Here is a 21,051-nt window from a genome sequence, read left to right as displayed (position 1 = left end):
TTGCTCTTTTTGGGCTTCCAATCTGGATAAATGGCCGGAGCTCGCCACTTACGCCTTGGAGATCTTGTCATGCCCCGCAGCCAGCGTTCTGTCTGAACGTGTGTTCAGCACTGCTGGTGGTGTGCTGACAGATAAGCGCACGCGGCTCTCCACTGATAATGTAGACAGACTCACTTTCATAAAGATGAACAAATCATGGATCCGAAACGACTTTTCTACCCCTGTCTCATCCTGGGGAGAGTAAAAGCTTGATGATTGGTTAAAATCACCTCACCAACCATTTTAAGCTTTCAAATTACTAATCATGTTTATCTGTATCTTGGCTGGAAAATTATTCGGGCTTTGTAGCAGTGTGCAGTACTGATTCTATTAGGCCATCTATACTAAGCTCCACCAAATTTAAAATGACTAATCATGTTTATCTGTATCTTGGCTGGAAAATAATTTGGGCTTTGTAGCAGTGTGCAGTAATGATTCTATTAGGCCATCTATACTAAGCTTCACCAGATTTAAAATTACTAATCATGTTTATCTGTATCTTGGCTGGAAAATTATTTGGGCTTTGTAGCAGTGTGCAGTAATGATTATATTAGGCCATCTATACTAAGCTCCACCAGATTTAAAATTAATAATAATTTTTAGCTGCATCTAGCCTGGAAAATAATTTTGGGGCTCCTAGATGCGCAAGACACATGAGTGCCTTCTTGCTGCACTACCTGCAACATGACCTTCAGATTGTCAGAATTCAAAGTAATCCTGACTACTGGGTTGCCACACTCTTAGATCCCCCACACTCTTCGATCAACCTTTTCATTTTAATAAAGAACAAAAAATGGTCATTTTTGAAATTATAAGCATTAGCAGGTTATTAGAAACTGAAATCAAACAGTTTTCAACTCAAAACTTTATTCTAGGTGATGTTACATTTGCACATAGGACCCCTTGTTCGAAATGAGCTTCTGAACTCTCTCGTCCATTGAATTTGTCAGGTTTTGGATGGTTTCTGCTTCAATTGTTTTGCATGAGGACAGAATACCCTCCCAGAGCTGTTGCTTAGATGTGAACTGCCTCCCGCCATCATAGACACTCCTTTTGATGAAGCTCCAGAGGTTCTGAATGGGGTTGAGGTCAGGGGAGCATGGGGGTCACACCGTACGTTTGTCCCCTTTTATGCCCATATCAGCCAGAGACGCAGATCTGTTATGTGCAGCATGAGACGGTGCATTATCATGCATGAAAATGATCTTGCTGTGGTATACACGGTTCTTCTTCTTGAACCATGGCAGGAAGTGCTGTTTGAGAAACTCCACATACATTATGGAGTTCATCTTTACCCCTTCAGGGATCCTAAAGGGGCCGACAATCTCTCTCCCCATGATTTCAGCCCAAAACATTACTCCACCTTTTCCTTGTTGGCACTGTAGCTGTGTTTGCGTGGGGTGTCCATCAACCAGCCATCCTCCACTCCATCCATCTGGACCATCGAGCGTTGCACGGCACTCATCTGTGAACAAAACAGTTTTGAAGTCAGTTCTTCATGTATTGTTTGGCCCACTGGAGCCGTTTCTGCTTGTGTGCAGTGGATAGAGGAGGTCGACAGGATGGCTTACGCACAGCTGCAAACCTCTGAAGGACCCTGCATCTTGTTGTTCGGGGGACGTTGAAGGCACCAGCAGCTTCAAAAACTTGTCTGCTGCTATGACAAGGCTTTTTTGCCGCTGCTCTTTTAACCTGACGTAATTGCCTGTAGGAAAGAGTCCTCAATTTGCCCTTATCAGCACGCACACGTGTGTACTGTGAATCAGCTATATACTTCTTGATTGCCAAGACACATCATCCTGATCATCGCACAATGTTGATTGTAGTCATGCCTTGACCTAAACACTCCACAATTTGTTGCTTCTCAGCAGCCGACACATCCTTTTTCTTTCCCATTTTGGCAGAAAATGTAGGCTGCTTAATAATGTGAGACAGCTTTCTTAAGTAGTCTTGTCTTTCATTGGACACACCTGCCAAACTAATTAGCACAGGTGTCTGCAATTGCTTACAGTGATATAAAGAGCCCTGACACACATCACCATCAATGAGTTTAACTGACAAACAAACAAATTCTTCCCTTATCACTCCTAAACACTTTTTGCATAATAATTTGGAACACAGTGTACATGTGCTTTTCCACAAAACACCAGTGGTTCACGTAGTGAATCTTACAGTTCTAACTTGCCAACCGTGGTCTGTATGGAGTTGTTCAATAAAGAGCCCAAAATTAAGATAACATAGACGGGAGAGGTCTCTATGAATACGAATTCCTAAGTATTTGATACCCTGTGAGGGCCAGGCAAAGGGAAAGTTGGACTGGATGGAATCCTGTATGGATTTGGGGAGGGAGACATCGAGGGCCTCAGACTTCGGTGCATTGATTTTAAAATTTGATCATGTAACAAAGTGATCTATTTCAGCCATAACAGCAGGGATGGATATATGTGATTGAGTGATATATACTAGGACATCATCAGCAAATGCAGAGCATTTGTACTCGGTGCCTCCCACCTCAATCCACCTAATATTGGGGTTATGGTGAATTGATGAGAGCAGGTGCTCCGTCACTAGGATGTATAAGAGAGGGGACAGAGGACATCCCTGCCTTGTCCCATTGGTGATTATGAAAGGTGATGAAAATGTTCTGACGAGCCCCCTGGGCCTTGGGACTAGTGTTGAGCCACCCCCGTAGTGTTCGGGTTCGGTTCGGTTCGTCGAACACCGGGATGTTCGAGGAACTGTTCGTCGAACTGTTCGTCGAACACCTTAGAACACCGTCGAACACCGTTAAAACCAATGGCAGGCAAACAAAAACACATAGAAACACATAGAAAACACCTTCAAAGGTGTCCAAAAGCTGACAAACTGCTCAGAAGACGCTTTCTTTAAAACAGCCGGCCGGCAATTCAGCAGTGGCATACACCGGTACCCGACAATTTAGACAAGAAGGAATAGAGCATCACACATAGATTAGATAGATAGAAACATGTCAGTCACATATATATGAAGTACAGTGACAGTGTTGCTTACTGTACTTGTCATTTAGTGTAAAGGATTTATTAAAAAAAATAATAGTGTTTTCATGCACCGCCTCTTTAAAAAAGCCGGCCGGCAATTCAGCAGCGGTACCCGACAATTTATAACAGACAGAATAGAGCTTCACACATAGATTAGATAGATAGAAACATGTCAGTCACATATATATGAAGTACAGTGATAGTGTTGGTTACTGTACTTGTCATTTAGTATTAAAATAAAGGATTTATTATTAAAAAAAATTGGCGTGGGGTTCCCCTTAATTTTAGGCTCTAGCGGAGGTTAAGCAGACAGCTGGGGCAGATGTTTGAAGCCTGGGAAGGGGGTAATACCCACGGAGCTTCCCAGGCTACTAATATGAGCCCCCAGCTGAATACATAGCCTTTACTAGCTATTAAAATGGGGGACCCCCCCAAAAAAATGACGTGGGGTCCCCCCTAATTTAATAGCTAGCAAAGGCTAGGCAGACAGCTGGGGGCTGATATTAATAGCCCAGGAAGGGAGCCATGAATATTGGCCCCCTCCCAGGCTAGAAACACCAGCCGTCAGCCGCCCCAGAAATGGCGCATTCATAGGATGCGCCAATTCTGGCACTTAGCCTCGCTCTTCCACGCTGCCCTGTAGCGGTGGCAGGGGGTAATAGGGCTGGGGTTGATGTCAGCTTATAATGCCAGCTGACATCAAGCCCAGGTTAGTAATGGAGAGGCGTCTATAAGACACCCCCATTACTAACCCCATAGTCAAAGTTAAAAGAAAACACAAACACCCAGAATAAAGTCCTTTAATTGAAATAAAGACACAATCCTTTATTGTTCTAAATTAAACCATACTTACCATCACGCCCATTCCAGCTGAAGCCAACGATCTCCTGCAATAAAAGAAAAATAATAAAGCAACATCATCCTTACCTTTCCATGGTTCCCACGACAGCTTCAGCTCTGCTACATCGAGATGACAGGCTGGACCGCAGCAGAACGCTGCCATCCAGCCTGTCATCCCGCAGACACTGAGAAGCGCAGGCATGCTTGCGCTCTGCAGTGTCTGGCTGTGACGGCATAAAGATGAGACGAGTTCATGTCCAATGAACTCGGCGCACCTCATGCACGTCACTGACAGCGTGGGAAAATTCTCACGCTGAAGCGCTGAGTGCAGGAGAATTCTCCCACGCTGTCAGTGACGTGCATAAGGTGAGCTCATGTCCAATGAACTCAGCTCACCTCCTGCACGTCACTGACAGCGTGGGAGAATTCTCCTGCACTCAGCGCTTCAGCGTGAGAATTCTCCCACGCTGAAGCGCTGAGTGCAGGAGAATTTTCCCACGCTGTCAGTGACGTGCATGAGGTGAGCCGAGTTCATTGGACATTAACTCGGCTCATCTGGATGCCCTCACAGAGAGACACTGTGGAGCGCAAGCAAGCCTGCGCTTCTCAGTGTCTGCGGGATGACAGGCTGGATGGCAGCGTTCTGCTGCGGTCCAGCCTGTCATCTCGATGTAGCAGAGCTGAAGCTGTCATGGGAACCATGGAAAGGTAAGGATGATGTTGCTTTATTATTTTTCTTTTATTTCAGGAGATCGTTGGCTTCAGCTGGAATGGGCGTGACGGTAAGTATGGTTTAATTTAGAACAATAAAGAATTGTGTGTTTATTTCAATTAAAGGACTTTTTTCTGGGTGTTGTGTTTTTTTTAAATACTTTACTAGAAATTCATGGTGGTCATGTCTAATATTGGCGTGACCCCATGAATTTTGGGCTTAGGGCCAGCTGATAATGCCAAGCTGGCCCTAACCCCTATATTACCCAGTGAGCCACCGCATCAGGGCCCTGGATGAGTTGGGTACAGCGCCAGAAGATGGCGCTTCTATGAACGCGCCATTTTCCGGGGTGGCTGCGGACTGCAATTTGCAGCGGGGGTGGCCCAGAAAGCTTGGGCCTCCCTGCGCTGCGGATTCCAGCCCCCAGCTGCCTAGTTGTACCTGGCTGGACACAAAAACAGGGCGAAGCCCCACGTCAATTTTCTTTAAATTATTTCATGAAATAATTAAGAAAAAAAGGGCTTCCCTATATTGTTGTGTCCGGCCAGGTACAAATAGGCAGCTGGTGGTTGGGGGCAGCCCGTTCCTGCCTGCTGCACCTGACTGGACACAAATATAGTGCGAAGCCCCACGTCAATTTTTTTTTAATTATTTCATGAATTTCCTGAAATAATTTAAAAAAATTGAAGTGGGGCTTCGCACTATATTTGTGTCCAGCCAGGTACAGCAGGCAGGAACGGGCTGCCCCCAACCACCAGCTGCCTATTTGTACCTGGCCGGACACAACAATATAGAGAAGGCCTTTTTTTCTTAATTATTCCATGAATTTCATGAAATAATTAAAAAAAATTGAAGTGGGGCTTCGCACTATATTTGTGTCCAGCCAGGTACAGCAGGCAGGAACGGGCTGCCCCCAACCACCAGCTGACTATTTGTACCTGGCCGGACACAACAATATAGGGAAGGCCTTTTTTTCTTAATTATTTCATGAATTTCATGAAATAATTAAAAAAAATTGAAGTGGGGCTTCGCACTATATTTGTGTCCAGCCAGGTACAGCAGGCAGGAACGGGCTGCCCCCAACCACCAGCTGACTATTTGTACCTGGCCGGACACAACAATATAGGGAAGGCCTTTTTTTCTTAATTATTTCATGAATTTCATGAAATAATTAAAAAAAAAATACGTGGGGCTTCGCCCTATTTTTGTGTCCAGCCAGGTACAACTAGGCAGCTGGGGGCTGGAATCTGCAGCGCAGGGAGGCCCAAGCTTTCTGGGCCCCCCCCCCCCGCTGCAAATTGCAGTCCGCAGCCACCCCGGAAAATGGCGCGTTCATAGAAGCGCCATCTTCTGGCGCTGTACCCAACTCATCCAGGGCCCTGGTGCGGTGGCTCACTGGGTAATAAAGGGGTTAGGGCCAGCTTGGTATTATCAGCTGGCCCCAAGCCCAAAATTCATGGGGTCACGCCAGTATTAGACATGACCGCCATGAATTTCTAGTAAAGTATTTAAAAAAAACACAACACCCAGAATAAAGTCCTTTAATTGAAATAAACACACAATTCTTTATTGTTCTAAATTAAACTATACTTACCATCACGCCCATTCCAGCTGAAGCCAACGATCTCCTGCAATAAAAGAAAAATAATAAACCAACCTCATCCTTACCTTTCCATGGTTCCCAGGACAGCTTCAGCTCTGCTACATCGAGATGACAGGCTGGACCGCAGCAGAACGCTGCCATCCAGCCTGTCATGCCGCAGACACTGAGAAGAGCAGGCATGCTTGCGCTCCTCAGTGTCTCGCTGTGACGGCATAAAGATGAGCCGAGGTCATGTCCAATGAACTCAGCTCACCTCATGCACGTCACTGACAGAGTGGGAAAATTCTCACGCTGAAGTGCTGAGTGCAGGAAAATTCTCCCACGCTGTCAGTGACGTGCATGAGGTGAGCTCATGTCCAATGAACTCAGCTCACCTCATGCACCTCACTGACAGCGTGGGAGAATTCTCCTGCACTCAGCGCTTCAGCGTGAGAATTCTCCCACGCTGTCAGTGACGTGCATGAGGTGAGCCGAGTTCATTGGACATGACCTCGGCTCATCTTTATGCCGTCACAGAGAGACAATGTGGAGCGCAAGCATGCCTGCTCTTCTCAGTGTCTGCGGGATGACAGGCTGGATGGCGGCGTTCTGCTGCGGTCCAGCCTGTCATCTCGATGTAGCAGAGCTGAAGCTGTCGTGGGAACCATGGAAAGGTAAGGATGAGGTTGCTTTATTATTTTATTTTTTTACAGGAGATCGTTGGCTTCAGCTGGAATGGGCGTGACGGTAAGTATGGTTTAATTTAGAACAATAAAGAATTGTGTCTTTATTTCAATTAAAGGACTTTATTCTGGGTGTTTGTGTTTTTTTTAACTTTGACTATGGGGTTAGTAATGGGGGTGTCTTATAGACGCCTCTCCATTACTAACCTGGGCTTGATGTCAGCTGGCATTATAAGCTGACATCAACCCCAACCCTATTACCCCCTGCCACCGCACCAGGGCAGCGTGGAAGAGCGAGGCTAAGTGTCAGAATTGGCGCATCCTATGAATGCGCCATTTCTGGGGCGGCTGACGGCTGGTGTTTCTAGCCTGGGAGGGGGCCAATATTCATGGCTCCCTTCCTGGGCTATTAATATCAGCCCCCAGCTGTCTGCCTAGCCTTTGCTAGCTATTAAATTAGGGGGGACCCCACGTCATTTTTTTGGGGGGGTCCCCCATTTTAATAGCTAGTAAAGGCTATGTATTCAGCTGGGGGCTGATATTAGTAGCCTGGGAAGCTCCGTGGGTATTACCCCCTTCCCAGGCTTCAAACATCTGCCCCAGCTGTCTGCTTAACCTCCGCTAGAGCCTAAAATTAAGGGGAACCCCACGCCAATTTTTTTAATAATAAATCCTTTATTTTAATACTAAATGACAAGTACAGTAACCAACACTATCACTGTACTTCATATATATGTGACTGACATGTTTCTATCTATCTAATCTATGTGTGAAGCTCTATTCTGTCTGTTATAAATTGTCGGGTACAGATGCTGAATTGCCGGCCGGCTTTCTTAAAGAGACGGTGCATGAAAACACTATTATTTTTTTTAATAAATCCTTTACACTAAATGACAAGTACAGTAACCAACACTGTCACTGTACTTCATATATATGTGACTGACATGTTTCTATCTATCTAATCTATGTGTGATTCTCTATTCCTTCTATTCTAAATTGTCGGGTACCGCTGCTGAATTGCCGGCCGGCTTTTTTAAAGAGACGGTGCATGAAAACACTATTATTTTTTTTGATAAATCCTTTACGCTAAATAACAAGTACAGTAAGCAGCACTTTCACTGTACTTCGTATATATGTGGCTGACATGTTTATATCTATCTAATCTATGTGTGAAGCTCTATTCTTTCGGTTCTAAATTGTCGGGTACCGGTGTATGCCGCTGCTGAATTGCCGGCTTTTCATGTTTCACTGTTGGCACTGTTCCCATCGATTTGGGCAATCACTGTAATGCCACAACCACCATGGCTGTGGCATTACAGTGAGTGGCAGACAATCCCTGCATGATTGGTGCTCTAAATAGCACCAGACATGCAGGAGACGCTTTTGGTGCACGAACAGTTATCGAACATAACCTCGAACAGCCGAATTTTTTGCAAATCGTTTGGGTTCGTCGAACAACTCGAACACCGCCCAAAACAGCTCGAATTTGAGATTGGCGAACAGTTCTAGTCGAACACCGCTCATCTCTACTTGGGACACCCGGAGCCGGACCCTTTTTGGTGGATGCTGGTGGCTGTAGTCTCCGTGGCGGCGACCCGGTTCCATGGCTCAGGGCGGTCAAACCAGTGGCGGAACTATTTATGTGTTTTTGATGTTTAAATGTCCGACTACGCCACCCGTGGATTGCGGTCAGAGTGAACCGCCGCTGCAAGGCAGACCGCTGAGGCTGGTGTTGTGGGTGCAGCAGAGCGTAGTATAACTCCCCACGGGAGGAGTATAGCCTCAGGGCAGTGTATGCGGAGGATGGGGGTGATGGTGCAGGGCAGCAGCAGTAACGACACGGAGTCAGTGATGCAGTCCAGGGCCTTTACTCACAGTTCTTATTATCCAGACCAGTTCTGCAGGTAACGGCTGCCCACGTCGTACTGTGCTCACCAGGTGAGGGGCGCAGACAACTCCCAGATAACTTTGGAGCGCTTCACAGGACCCCCTTTGTGTGTCCTTTGTCTTGTCTTTCTTACCAACGCTTCTGTCCGGCTGCCTCGGGCCTCCTCTTGGTAAACTTGGCGCCAGTTTCCCTGACCCTATGTGGTGCCTTCCTAGCGGGTGTAGTGAGGGGCTGCGCCACATAAAATGTCACAGCCTCCGGTTTCTAGCTGAGGGTCATTTCCCGCCTCCACTACTTTCGGGGACCGGTCTCCCCCTTTGGCCTGACCCCTCCACGCAGGTGGATTCGGGCGTGCGGTGGCGACTCGCCCGTCCGCACCCCTGGGATCCCTTCGTTCCTTGTTCCTGGAGCCTTCTCCGCTCCTCTTCCTTCCTTCTCCCTCTTCCAGGCCTGGGCCTCTGTTACTAGGCCTGCCTCCGGAGCAGAGCTCATGCAGAGCCCCTGCTCCCTGTCACTTCTGCTCAGACTTCTCTGCACTGAACTAAGATGGTGCCCACCTTTTATACTCCCTTCTCAATGCACCCAGGAACTGCTTCCTCCCTGCTCCTGCACTACAGGGTTCCCCTTCCTCGGTGTTCCCTCCCCCCACTCCAGCCAGGGACAGGGACTGTCGTGCCCATCTCAGGGGCATATTGGTCGCCCTGCCCCACGGCAATGTGGTGTAATGCATGCAGGTGTCGGGGTCCTGATCCACACTCCATCCTTACCTGAGAGTGAGATATCACACCTCTGGGTCAGGTGCAATACCTCTGTAGCAACCGAGCCCTCGGGGTGCTACAGTTCCATTTATCTTCAGCCTAGGTGACGTATTGCAATACAGGGCCGTGATTTTGGCTATAAAAGGGTCCCCTAGACCCCTATCCCAAGCTTTTTAAGAGAATAATATATGGCATGCCAGGAGACTCTATGGAATGCTTTCTCAGCATCCAACGAGAGTATCTAATTACAAATTTTTAACTGCATCTAGCCCAGGAAATACTTTGTGCCTAGTAGCAGTGTCTGCTAGTCAGCAGATTATCCCAGCTGTTAAGCAAGCTACACCACCTGTAGTTTGGACACTTAATTTTTTCAAAGGAAATGCTTCGGGACCCCGGGATACTCAGTGAAGAGCATCAGGAGGCACCCCAAGGCATAGGGGCTGGGACTGGCGGTAGGACACCTTGCGGTGGACCGCCGAGTTCGATCCTTATAAAAGCTTTTTAACTGCAGCAGCTTTAGTGCATGCTACAGGAGCTGGAATTACGCGGCTGCTGGCATGAAACTTGCCCTCCAATAGATCCTTGTAAAAGGATTTAAAGTGTATTCATTCAAATTAGAGAGACAATTTAAATTAAAAAGCTTAGAGCTGCCTCCACCACAGGGGGGCTCACTCGACCCACCAGCGGACAGGCACCAGTATTGGGAGAGGGGGGCTGGCCGTCAGGGTCCACTGCGGCTCTGGTACAAACCCGGCGACACGGAGGTGGCACGGGCAGGAACGGACTGGCCGTGTCAGCTTCGCACTTCTTTGCTTTTAGAAGGGCATGGCATGCCTATATCTGTGTCTCCCCCTCCTTTTACTCCTCCACCTCTTTTCTTTTCGCATGACTATATGTACTTGGCACTTTTCCATGTGTTAGTTGTGTCTTCTGAGCAGTTTGTCAGGCTTTGGACACCTTTGAAGGTGTTTTCTATGTGTTTCTATGTGTTTTTGTTTGCCTGCCATTGGTTTTAATGGTGTTCGAAGGTGTTCGACGAACAGTTCGACAAACAGTTCGACGAACAGTTCGGCGAAAACACGAGTGTTCGACGAACCGAACCGAACTCGAACACTACGGGGGTGGCTCAACACTATTGCAGAGTCCAAACAGCATACTATTGAACTCGCAGAGTCCCATCGGGGTGGTGAAGGCCGTCTTCTCGCGATCCTCCTCAGCAACAGCTACTTGCCAGTACCCACTAGTGAGGTCAAGGGTGGAGAAGTAATTTGCAGACTTTAAGGCAGAAAGTGATTCCTCTATACGTGGTAAAGGGTATGCCTCTTTATGTGCAATGCGATTTACTTGTCTGTAATCTACACACATTCTCAATCTTCCGTCCTTTTTCCTGACTAGAACTAGGGGAGCTGCCCAGGGACTATAACTATCCCTTACTACCCCTGTCTTCTTCATGTCGTGCAATATCTCCTTCGCCTTCTGGCAGTGTGCTGGTGGTACAGGCCTGTAACATTCTTTGATGGGTGGATGGTCACCTGTGGGGATATGGTGTTGAACCCCCTTAATCCTCCCAAAGTCAAGTGGGTGCTTACTGAATACTTGCTCATATTCCTGAACCACCCGGTGTACACCCTGCTTCTGATGGGCAGGAGTGGTGTCTGTCCCAACATGGAGCTGTTGACACCAATCCTCCACCTGGGTTGCCGGGTCATTATCCTCCACTTCGTCTGGTGAGGTTAAGGACTCTGCCATGTGTATGAAGTTGTTATTTACTGTGTACAGTTTGGCAACAGTGGCATAGCGTGGTAATCTAACCTCGTCCTCCCCATAGTTTAGGAGGCGTACGGGCACCCTCCCATTGCGTACATCCACTACTTCTCTGCCAGTCAAGAGTGTAGGCCTATGTTCCGAGCTAACTGTTTGGGAGAAGTGTTGTTCTTGCTCCACCAGATAGCTGACACTGCCAGACCAGGGCAGAGAAGGGCGCTGCAGAAAGAGATCCGAGCCCTTATGTACCAGCAACAGGTAAAGTTAACCGGTGGTGAAATTTGTAATGTACGGGTGACAGACCCGGTACCAATTGTGATTCCCCCGATGAGTGAAATGCTGATTTGGTGTAGAGCAGCAATAGGTCTCAAAGGACGGAGCTACCAGGCGGTTGTAGAGCCCCTTTATTAGTGCCAAGTACCATATACAAGTCTCTATCATCAGGATTAGTCTCTACTACAATTAGTCCCTGGTCCTTCAGTTCCACTCTTCCCACCTTTACTGCCACATCCTTAACCCCGACTAGATTAAGGGGGAGTCCGTTTGAGGCATACACGGAAAGATTGGGATCTGGCGGGTGAAGTTCATCTGTGGACCCGAAACTTTTGTAGAGGACATCAGGCATGATGGTTACCTGAGATCCTGTGTCCAGCAGAGCGGGGGTCGCGATGCCATCCAGCACAATGGACAGGAAAGGTCTTCCTCCCACGAACCTGCGGTACCAGTTTGATGGGCCTGGGGGGTCTACTCCTGGGTCTACTCGGCCCCAGGGTTTTCTCGTTTAAAGGACAGCTCTGGATGGCATGACCTGTCTTGTGGCAGCGGTGGCAGACAGGGTCCCTCGGTGGGCGGCGTTGGTCGCTGGTCCTCCCAGGGGTTGGCGTTGTCCTCTTCCTCCTTCTCATCCAGGGGACATCCTCAGGGCAGTCGGCTAGCACAGGATCCTTCCTTCCTCCTCGGGTTCCGTCCGCAGCTGCAGGGCACTCAGTACAGTGGTCAGAGTTTTGCTCAACTGACGCACTTCAGAGCTCAGGCTGTCCAGCTCACTATAGGACGTTGCTTGAACCTTGGCTTCATCAACAGGCACTGGGGAAAAGGTGGACGCTACAGGCACTGGGGTGGCCCCACCCTGGTAACATTGGATAGCAGTTGTTTCCAGAGGCTGCAGTCCATTTATAGCCATGTCCTTAAGGGTGTCAAAGGTGGCATCTGGATGATCCAGGGACCACCAACGCACAGTCCTGCTCTCCTCTTGGGACCTCAGTCCCCGGATAAACTGTTCCTTCAGCATTTTATTTTCATCATTGATGCTGGTTGGACTAACCTGTTTCAGAGCTCGCAGGGCACCTTGTAAACGCCAGGCATAGTCCCGAACACTGTCCTGAGAGCAGTTGTAGAACCTCATCCGGAGGTCTGTCTCAGTACGATTCTCAAAGACAGTCTGTAATTTTTTAAAGATTGCGGACATTGACTCCTGGTCTGCGGCCGACCAGGTTTCTACTTCTCGCTCTGCAGCACCAGTCAATTGTCCCAATACAAGAGCAGCTCTTTGCTTGCCTGTCATAGAGTACATTTCTAGTATACCGCATATTTTCCTTTTAAATCCAGACAGGGTATCTGGTTTGCCGCTGTACTGGGGGAGCCACTTTGCTCCAGGGATGTACGGTAGGGCCATGGGTATGACAGGGGTTACAAGCCCTGCTGGTGGAGTGGATGCTTCGGCCTGCTCGGCGCTGAGCGCGGGTTGATGATCAAGGCGGTTAACCGGTGCTCCGGCGTTGTGCTGTTCTTCGGACATTCTGGCGCCCCCCTAGCGAACCGTGGCCTACCTTGTTTTCTTTTCTTCCGGTAGGCCGCAGCTCCGCAGGTGATGGTGTTCTTCACGACCTTGCGTCGCTTGCGTCCTACGTCAGAGCGCTCACCGGGGCTCCTTCCAGGACCTGGCGCTTCCTGGTTTGACGTCGAGGCGTGGGGCGTGTCCAGGGCTTCGCGCGCTTCAGCAGGTACGCCTCTCAGTTTCCCGCGGTTACGCCCTTCTTCCCGCTCGGCAGCACAACAATGGCGGCAATCTTCGCCACAGTTAAATACACAGTTTTTGATTAAAGGCGCACAGTACCCAGTGGCAGTGGGCACAACACTTCGTCGTTGCAGCTGGCACGGAATCCTGTTCGTGACGCCAAGAAGAGATGACGCGCCCAGGGGATGGGGACGACTCGGCGCCCGGGCCTTGCTGTTTGGTTTTGGGGGATGCCGCGGTGGCCGGCTCCTGGGGCCGTACCCCGGGGTCACTCTTAAAAGCAAGGAATAATGGGGGAAAAGGAGTATGGGAAAGGGGAAAGTTTGTGACGCCACTCGTGGTGTCTGGTGAGACTCACCAGCGCTGCTACAGTCCTCTGAGGCCGGTGGTCAGGCAGCTTAGTTGGTTCTGCTCCCCACAGGTGGAGCGGGGCCTCAGGGCAGCGTAGGAGAAGGGATGCAGGACAGAGGGGACCCAGCCGGGTCAGAAGGAGAAGAATAGGCACACTCACAACAGTTCACTTCAGTACCTTTACTGGTGGTGTTTCAGTCACGATCCAGGGCACTGTAGGGTGAAGGGTGCATTTCAGGATTCTCCTCAGTGAGCGGGTGTGGGGCCTCCTGCTTCTTGCCTTTTCCTGATAAGTTTATGACCTGTCTGGAGCTAGGCCTAACTTGGTCTCTGTCTTGCACCGGCTGACCTGGTGGTAGGGCCTTCTGTTGGAGTACACACTCCCTGGTCTCTTGGGCCTCAGTGACTCCTGACCCTGGTATAACAGTCAGCTTTAGGTGTTCCTGGGACATGTAGTTCACCAGGGGTTCCGGTAGTTTCTGCTGGTCCTAGAGATCCTTGCAGACACGGACCCGGTGTCCGGTAAATGGTTGTGGGTGAGCTGGTTAAGCTCCTCTGCTCCCTATGTAGCTCGCTTACTCCACTTGCCTTCGGCCACGCTCGGGGCCCTCGCTAGGCTTCACACTGGCAGTAGGCCTCGCTACTCTTCACCACTCTTATGGCGTCGGCACACCTTGGGCTCACTAACCTGAGCTCCCTGAGTCTGGGCTGGACTGACAACCTCCCTGGCTGCAGCAGACTTTAGACTGTGTCTCTAGGCTGTAGATTCCAGACTTCAGACCAGACTGTAGATTGAACTCTCTCCCAGACTTCAGACTTACTCCAGACTTTAGACTGAACTGCCTAGCTCCACCTTCCGTTTTTATATCCCTATCGGGCTCCCTCTGGTGGTCTGAGGTGGAAGGTGGAGGTGTGTGAATGCTACAAGGGCCTCTTGTGGAGGAATCCCTCCATGCACCCCTCTAGGATCTGTGGCACCAATGCACAGCAGGGCGCCACAGTACATCTATGTCAGCAACAAAACATTTAAGTTATGACTCTGAAGAAGGAGAGAAAAGAATGCAAAGAGCAAAAATTGGCTTTGAGAGGAAGAAGTTAACAATTTCCAGATATTAAGTAGAATAGCATGGGCAAATTGAAGTAACACTTCAGGATTGAACTGCACAGTTTAATGGTATATTGCCATAGAGGCACTTGGTTCCATGTTGGCCCTGCAGATACAATATGGTAAGATATTTTTGAATGAAGGCTATTTACAAAATCACTTTGAATAGATTTGAGATATAGGAGGAAAAAAAAGGATGTAATAGTGAACATTTCCTTCTGTTATGCTTTCTTTTAGAGCCCAACACCAATATCCCTTGGATTATCAGGGACCACCAGAGGTGTGCTGCATACGTTCCCGCCTACGACCAAGCTGTCTAATGCAGCCACCCTTGCCAACCGGTCTGTAAAACCCGGAGAGCGTTCTGTGAACAAAGCTAATCTGACATCTAGAAACTGGAAGAAATCTCCAATTAATGCAGGTAATTACATGTAGAAGTGCTTAATGGACAATATAGTGGCCGAGCAGTGGAGTGGTAATTATATATCTCTACTTATCTCTCTATCTCTCTTCTCTTTTAACAAATCTAAATTTGCCTTGTATGTGGTAGAATCTCGTATACATAATTGTTGAGATGCTACAAGTAGCTAAATGTGGGTTTTTGACATGTTCAGCGGGTTTTGGTTAGTGTCTATGTCTAGTCTACTACTACATTACCTTCTATGGCTATGTGCCCAGTATTGCCATTCCAATGATGTTGTACACATTCCTTGTAATGTTAATCACTTGCCACACCACATCTGGGTTTGTCATTGGCAATACCTAGTAAAGTGTGTATGTATGTGTATATATATATATATATATATATATATATATATATATATATATATATATATATATATATGACGCGCCCCTGGGCCTGTGTCGCGCTGCGTTGCGCACGCGGGAGCTTACCCGGAGCCGGATCTCTTGAGGGTTGTAGTCTCGTGGCGGTGATCCGGTCCGTGCCCAGGGAGTCAGACTAAGTGGCGCTGGATTAGCGGTAGATGATGGACGACTACGCCACCCGTTGAATGCAGCTAAGGAGCTGCTGCTGCAGGGCAGACCGCTGAGGCCGGTGGTAGGATTGTGCAGCGTGATAGTATAACCCCCAACGGGAGGGGTATGGCCTCAGGGCAGCCGACGTGGATGATGGGGGTAGCAGGAACCACTCAGAGACGGTACGGTGTAGTTCAGGGTCTTTACTGGTGACAACGATAGACCCTCCCGGAGTACTGGCTAGCGATTGGGGCCTGGTCAGTCCTTGAGCAGATGGGATCTCCCCTGGCCAGGCGGAGTTGTAGGCCTCCCAAACTGACTGTACTCTTCTGGCTACCTTGCTAGAGGCGGGTATAAGTAGCCCACGTCCCTGAGTGTAGCGTGTGGTGCTCAGCCGTATGGCCGGTGACTCGGGGCCTTCTAGTAGCTTCCGCTCCACGACGGCGGTGCTGGTCCCATGCGTGTGACCGTGCCTTCGGGTTTCTTGGCCAGAGGACCTGGAATCCCCTGCCTGACGGATTCTGCTGCTGGGTAGGAGTTAGTCCCCACAGCCTCGGACTCCGGGTCCGGTAAGAAATCTTCTCAGTCAGGGCGAGCTCTGCAGCTGCCAGCCCCTGACTCCTTGTAACACTGCTCCCACAGAGCTCCTGATGTTCTGTTCCTATATTTGCTTCTTTTCTCTGTCTCTACTTCTTCTCTACTCCTGGCATGGCCCAGGAGCTGGGCCCAGCCGGAGCCACAACTCCCTGTCAGCCCTCCTGGCTCAACTCTCCCTCTGAACTCTCTAACCCTGCCTCAGCCCCAGGTTTATATAGGGGAAGTTCTTCCCCTCCCAGGACTGGGCAGGAGGTGTGGCATGCATAGGATTCCTGACCAAGAGACCTCCCACCTGCTCTCAGACATAACACTGCCGTTACTGTGGAAACCAGACCCCTGGGGTGCCACATTCCCCCCTAGTGAAAATTAGTACTCCGGGACTAAACATATTTTTAGAAAAACATAACAAGGTATAAACAATAATAATACAATAAGAAAAACACATAAAGATGGTTACGGCGTGTCCGCAACCGGGTGCAGTCTTTGAAGAAAAGTAAGGTGTCCATTTCACCAAAACAGGGAGACGTAACCAGGTAGGGGTCTGTCCTGCCCCGAGTCCTTAACAGTCTTTAGTCCGTCCTGGGTTACGCTCCAACTATGTACAAAGGATTCCCGGCAAATCCACCAAAGACTCCCATAAATTACTAGAAACACATAATTATTTACAGGATATGGCCGCTCTCAGTCCTCGGCCAGTGGGGATAAGGAATGGCTGCTCACAGTCCTCAGCCTGGTTTAAGATAGGGGCACATGGGGAACAATTCACTAATCCCAACGGGGACCATATTTTAATTAGCAGCAGTCCTTGTACCCTTACGGGTAACTATTTACAGCTCTTTATTCACGCTACTTCCCTTCAGTAGCTATGTCCTCTTTGTGCTCCCTCCTGAGGGTAGTCCTCAGACCCGTCCGGGTCCTCTTGGCTTTCCTCGTATTGGTAGTACTGCAGCTCCTCCTCGGTTAGCTGGGTTAGTATCTCTGCGACAGTCCTCCTCCCAGGTGGCCAGGACTTTACCTCCCTTTGGGCTGCCCCGGTTAATTGGGCCACCAGGATGCTCACTTTTTGCTCCTCTGTGAGGGGGTACACCTGGAAGAGGCTATCCAGCTTTTCTCTAAAGTCATGCAGGGTATGTGACTCCCCTGAGTACTGGGGTAGCCAGGCTGCCCCCGGGATATAGGGCATGGTGAAAGGCATGACCGCAACAGCGGTGGCGCTGGCGGGGGTTGAAGCGGTGAAGCTCTCCTCCGTATCCGGCATCCTTCTCCCCCCTAGTGGACCGTGGCCTACCTTGCGATGATCCTCTTCCATAGGCCGCGGCTCCGCAGTGGATCGTCAGGGTTGAGGACCTTCCGTCGCGCTCCTGTGACGTCGGCGTCTGCTGGGCTCCTTCCAGGACCTTACGCAACGTCCAGACGTGAGGCGGGGCTTCAGTTCTCGCGCGCTTTCGGAGTCCACGCCCCTCTTCTTCCCGCGCGGCGTCTTCAAGATGGCGTCCAACGGCGGGAAAACTCCACGGATGGCGGGAAGAAGGCAGAAGATGGCGCCGGATGGCGGGAAAACTTTGCGGATGGCGGGAAGAAGGTAGAAGATGGCGCCGGATGGCGGGAAACCTCCACGGATGGCGGGAATCTTCACCACTGGTAAGTTTGAACAGTCTTTTTCAGGCACGCAGTACCCGGTGGTTGCGGGCACGAAATCCTGCCGACTACGCCAAAAGTTGACGCACCCCTGGGCCTGTGTCGCGCAGCGTTGCGCACGCGGGAGCTTACCCGGAGCCGGATCTTTTGAGGGTTGTAGTCTCGTGGCGGTGATCCGGTCCGTGCCCAGGGAGTCAGACTAAGTGGCGCTGTATCAGCGGTAGATGTTGGATGACTACGCCACCCGTTGAATGCAGCTTTGGAGCTGCCGCTGCAGAGCAGACCGCTGAGGCCGGTGGAAGGATGGTGCAGCGGGGATGGTATAACCCCCAACGGGAGGGGTATGGCCTCAGGGCAGCCGACGTGGATGATGGGGGTAGCAGGAACCACTCAGAGATGGTACGGTGTAGTTCAGGGTCTTTACTGGTGACAAAGATAGACCCTCCCGGAGTACTGGCTAGCGATTGGGGCCTGGTCAGTCCTTGAGCAGATGGGATCTCCCCTGGCCAGGCGGAGTTGTAGGCCTCCCAAACTAACTGTACTCTTCTGGCTACCTTGCTAGAGGCGGGTATAAGTAGCCCACGTCCCTGAGTGTACCGTGTGGTGCTCACCCGTATGGCCGGTGACTCGGGGCCTTCTAGTAGCTTCCGCTCCACGACGGCGGTGCTGGTCCCATGCGTGTGACCGTGCCTTCGGGTTTCTTGGCCAGAGGACCTGAAATCCCCTGCCTGACGGATTCTGCTGCTGGGTAGGAGTTAGTCCCCACAGCCTCGGACTCCGGGTCCGGTAAGAAATCTTCTCAGTCAGGGCGAGCTCTGCAGCTGCCAGCCCCTGACTCCTTGTAACACTGCTCCCACAGAGCTCCTGTTGTTTCTTCCTATGCTGCTTCTCTTCTCTACTTCTGGCATGGCCCAGGAGCTGGGCCCAGCCGGAGCCACAGCTCCCTGTCAGCCCTCCTGGCTGAACTCTCCCTCTCAACTCTCTAACCCTGCCTCAGCCCCAGGTTTATATAGGGGAAGTTCTTCCCCTCCCAGGACTGGGCAGGAGGTGTGGCATGCATAGGATTCCTGACTAAGAGACCTCCCACCTGCTCTCAGACATAACACTGCCGTTACTGTGGAAACCAGACCCCTGGTGTGCCACATATATATATTAATTATAATTTTTTTTAGTAGTGTAAAGTGTTATATAAATGTGTGTCCCACTTGCATTGCATTGGAAAGAAAACAGTCCATGATGGACAGTAGCCAATATCGCATTCTGGTTCAATTTCTTCTTATGATTGATTAAGCAGCTTTTTGTATTTTCCCCCTTGGGTATTGCAGTATATCATTACATCAAATGGGTATAATTGTTTTCTATAGGACAAACTTCTAGTCAGAGAGTCATAGCGACACAACAATCAAAGAAACAATCAGTCGAGATGCACAGGGGTAAGCAATATGGGTAAGATTGTTGCTGCAACAATTTTACCTGATTATATCGTTCAGCATTTAAATAACAAAACCATTGCTCTATGAAAGGTAATAGTACAGATGGCAGTATATAAATCTGTGATTGATCCCTTTACTTGACATATTTAAATTATTTGTTAATGTATTTTTTTAATTCTTTATATCTGCATGCAAAATAAAACTTTAAATTTTCAATCTCCAGTAAGTAATGTAGAAGTCAGTGAGCCAGAGCCTGTTTGTTGTAAACTATGGTACTTGTGCTTGCTGTTTACCAACTACCTTTTTTGGGTGGTATATTTACATGTGGTAGATTTAAAGTGTACCTGTACTTTCTCGAGACTATGACTATAGGCCAGGATTTTGCAGTATAATCAGCTTTCTGAATAACTTTGTGATTTTTGATGATAATGCACAGCACGGACCGGCCAAAGTTTGTGCCGAGGGCTACACTAAACTAAGCAGAGTCCTTCTGCTGCTGGGCTACCGTATTCAGTGCGGGAGCGAGCGTGATAGATTTTACAGCACTCACTCTCATACTGAAGGGCGGTAGCTACTAGTGACCAGCAAGGCGCTGTCTGGTGTAGAGTAGCCTCTAGGAGAGACCTCAGGTAGTCTGTACTTCAAGTTACTAGCAAAAACTTCTAATAGAGTGATGTAGAAAAAATGATTATTCTGCAGAGTCCTGCACTATAATTTTCTTGTGAAAGTGTAGGTATGCTTTAATATTACATCAATATGACTCTATAGCGTTATTCCAGCTCTGCTGACTCCCATCGGGAGGTGAGCTGGACTGGTGACCTCATGTGATAAGATAGTGGTTGTGATAGGATGTTGGTTTAATGGTGGTATGGTATAATTCTTCTTCAACCATATGTCTTGATGCCTTGCAGGAGGGACTTTAGCCTTTGTGAACACTGGCCTCACTGTGCATAAGTCAGCATCTGTGGACCGTCAACGGGAATACCTCCTAGATATGATTCCTTCCCGCTCAATCACCCAGTCTTCTACATGGAAATAATGAATGCATCCTTCAGCAATGACAGAAATACAGACAAATAAAAATGAACGCAAACTTGGAGAACATGAGAAAAGTAATAAAGGACTCATTCAGAAAGGGTTTTCTTTCCCAAACAGGAGAGAGAAGGATCCTCTCTCATAACTTTTCCTTCTTTGACATTTTCTACTACACATGGAAAGCTTGGTAGTGACCCACAGTGCTTTCTTCCAGAAAGGAGTGCACAGGAAAAAGGAAGCTACTTGGTTTTTCCCCTATTGAAATTTTCATCTAGACTGGCATGACGTCTTATACTACAGTTTGCCATGCTCCTGATTCATACTTTTTCTGCATTCAGGTCTATTTTCCCTAAATAAACTATAATACACTCTACTAAGGCATCAGATTTTTCCAAAGTGTGTTTTGAAGATGTAACTGGATTATTATTATTTTTTTTCATAGGTATTGGTTTTTCTCATGGGCTGCAGTTATCAGGTCCACTTCTGATTCTGAGGCAGAACAGATCCAGTCAGAACAAATGCATTTTGTAATGCAACAAATATAGTTATATTTAAATAAATCTATAAAAAATATTACGTTTTATGCCCATAGAATTTCTTACTGTGGGTGATCC

The 21,051-nt window shown here is 48.8% G+C and overlaps 1 protein-coding gene across 1 annotated transcript in view; it reads left to right on the top strand.

Annotated features, from left to right (window-relative positions):
* LOC141161294 (transcriptional repressor p66-alpha-like) overlaps positions 1–20,533 on the top strand; it is a 63,273-nt gene extending 42,740 nt beyond the window's left edge. Inside the window, exons 6-8 of the mRNA XM_073646107.1 lie at positions 14,994–15,177; positions 19,334–19,402; positions 20,314–20,533. Of these exons, the coding sequence (XP_073502208.1) occupies positions 14,994–15,177; positions 19,334–19,402; positions 20,314–20,441 (381 nt within the window). The 3' untranslated portion in view covers positions 20,442–20,533. The remainder of the gene's footprint in view (positions 1–14,993; positions 15,178–19,333; positions 19,403–20,313) is intronic.
* The last annotated feature ends 518 nt before the right edge of the window (positions 20,534–21,051 follow it).

Source organism: Phyllobates terribilis, unplaced genomic scaffold (assembly GCF_046119375.1).
Source record: "Phyllobates terribilis strain yellow unplaced genomic scaffold, ASM4611937v1 Scaffold_9__5_contigs__length_417890890, whole genome shotgun sequence".
NCBI lineage: Eukaryota > Metazoa > Chordata > Amphibia > Anura > Dendrobatidae > Phyllobates > Phyllobates terribilis.
The sequence above is the reverse complement of the archived record's forward strand: the minus strand, read 5'-3'. Positions and strand labels throughout refer to the sequence as shown.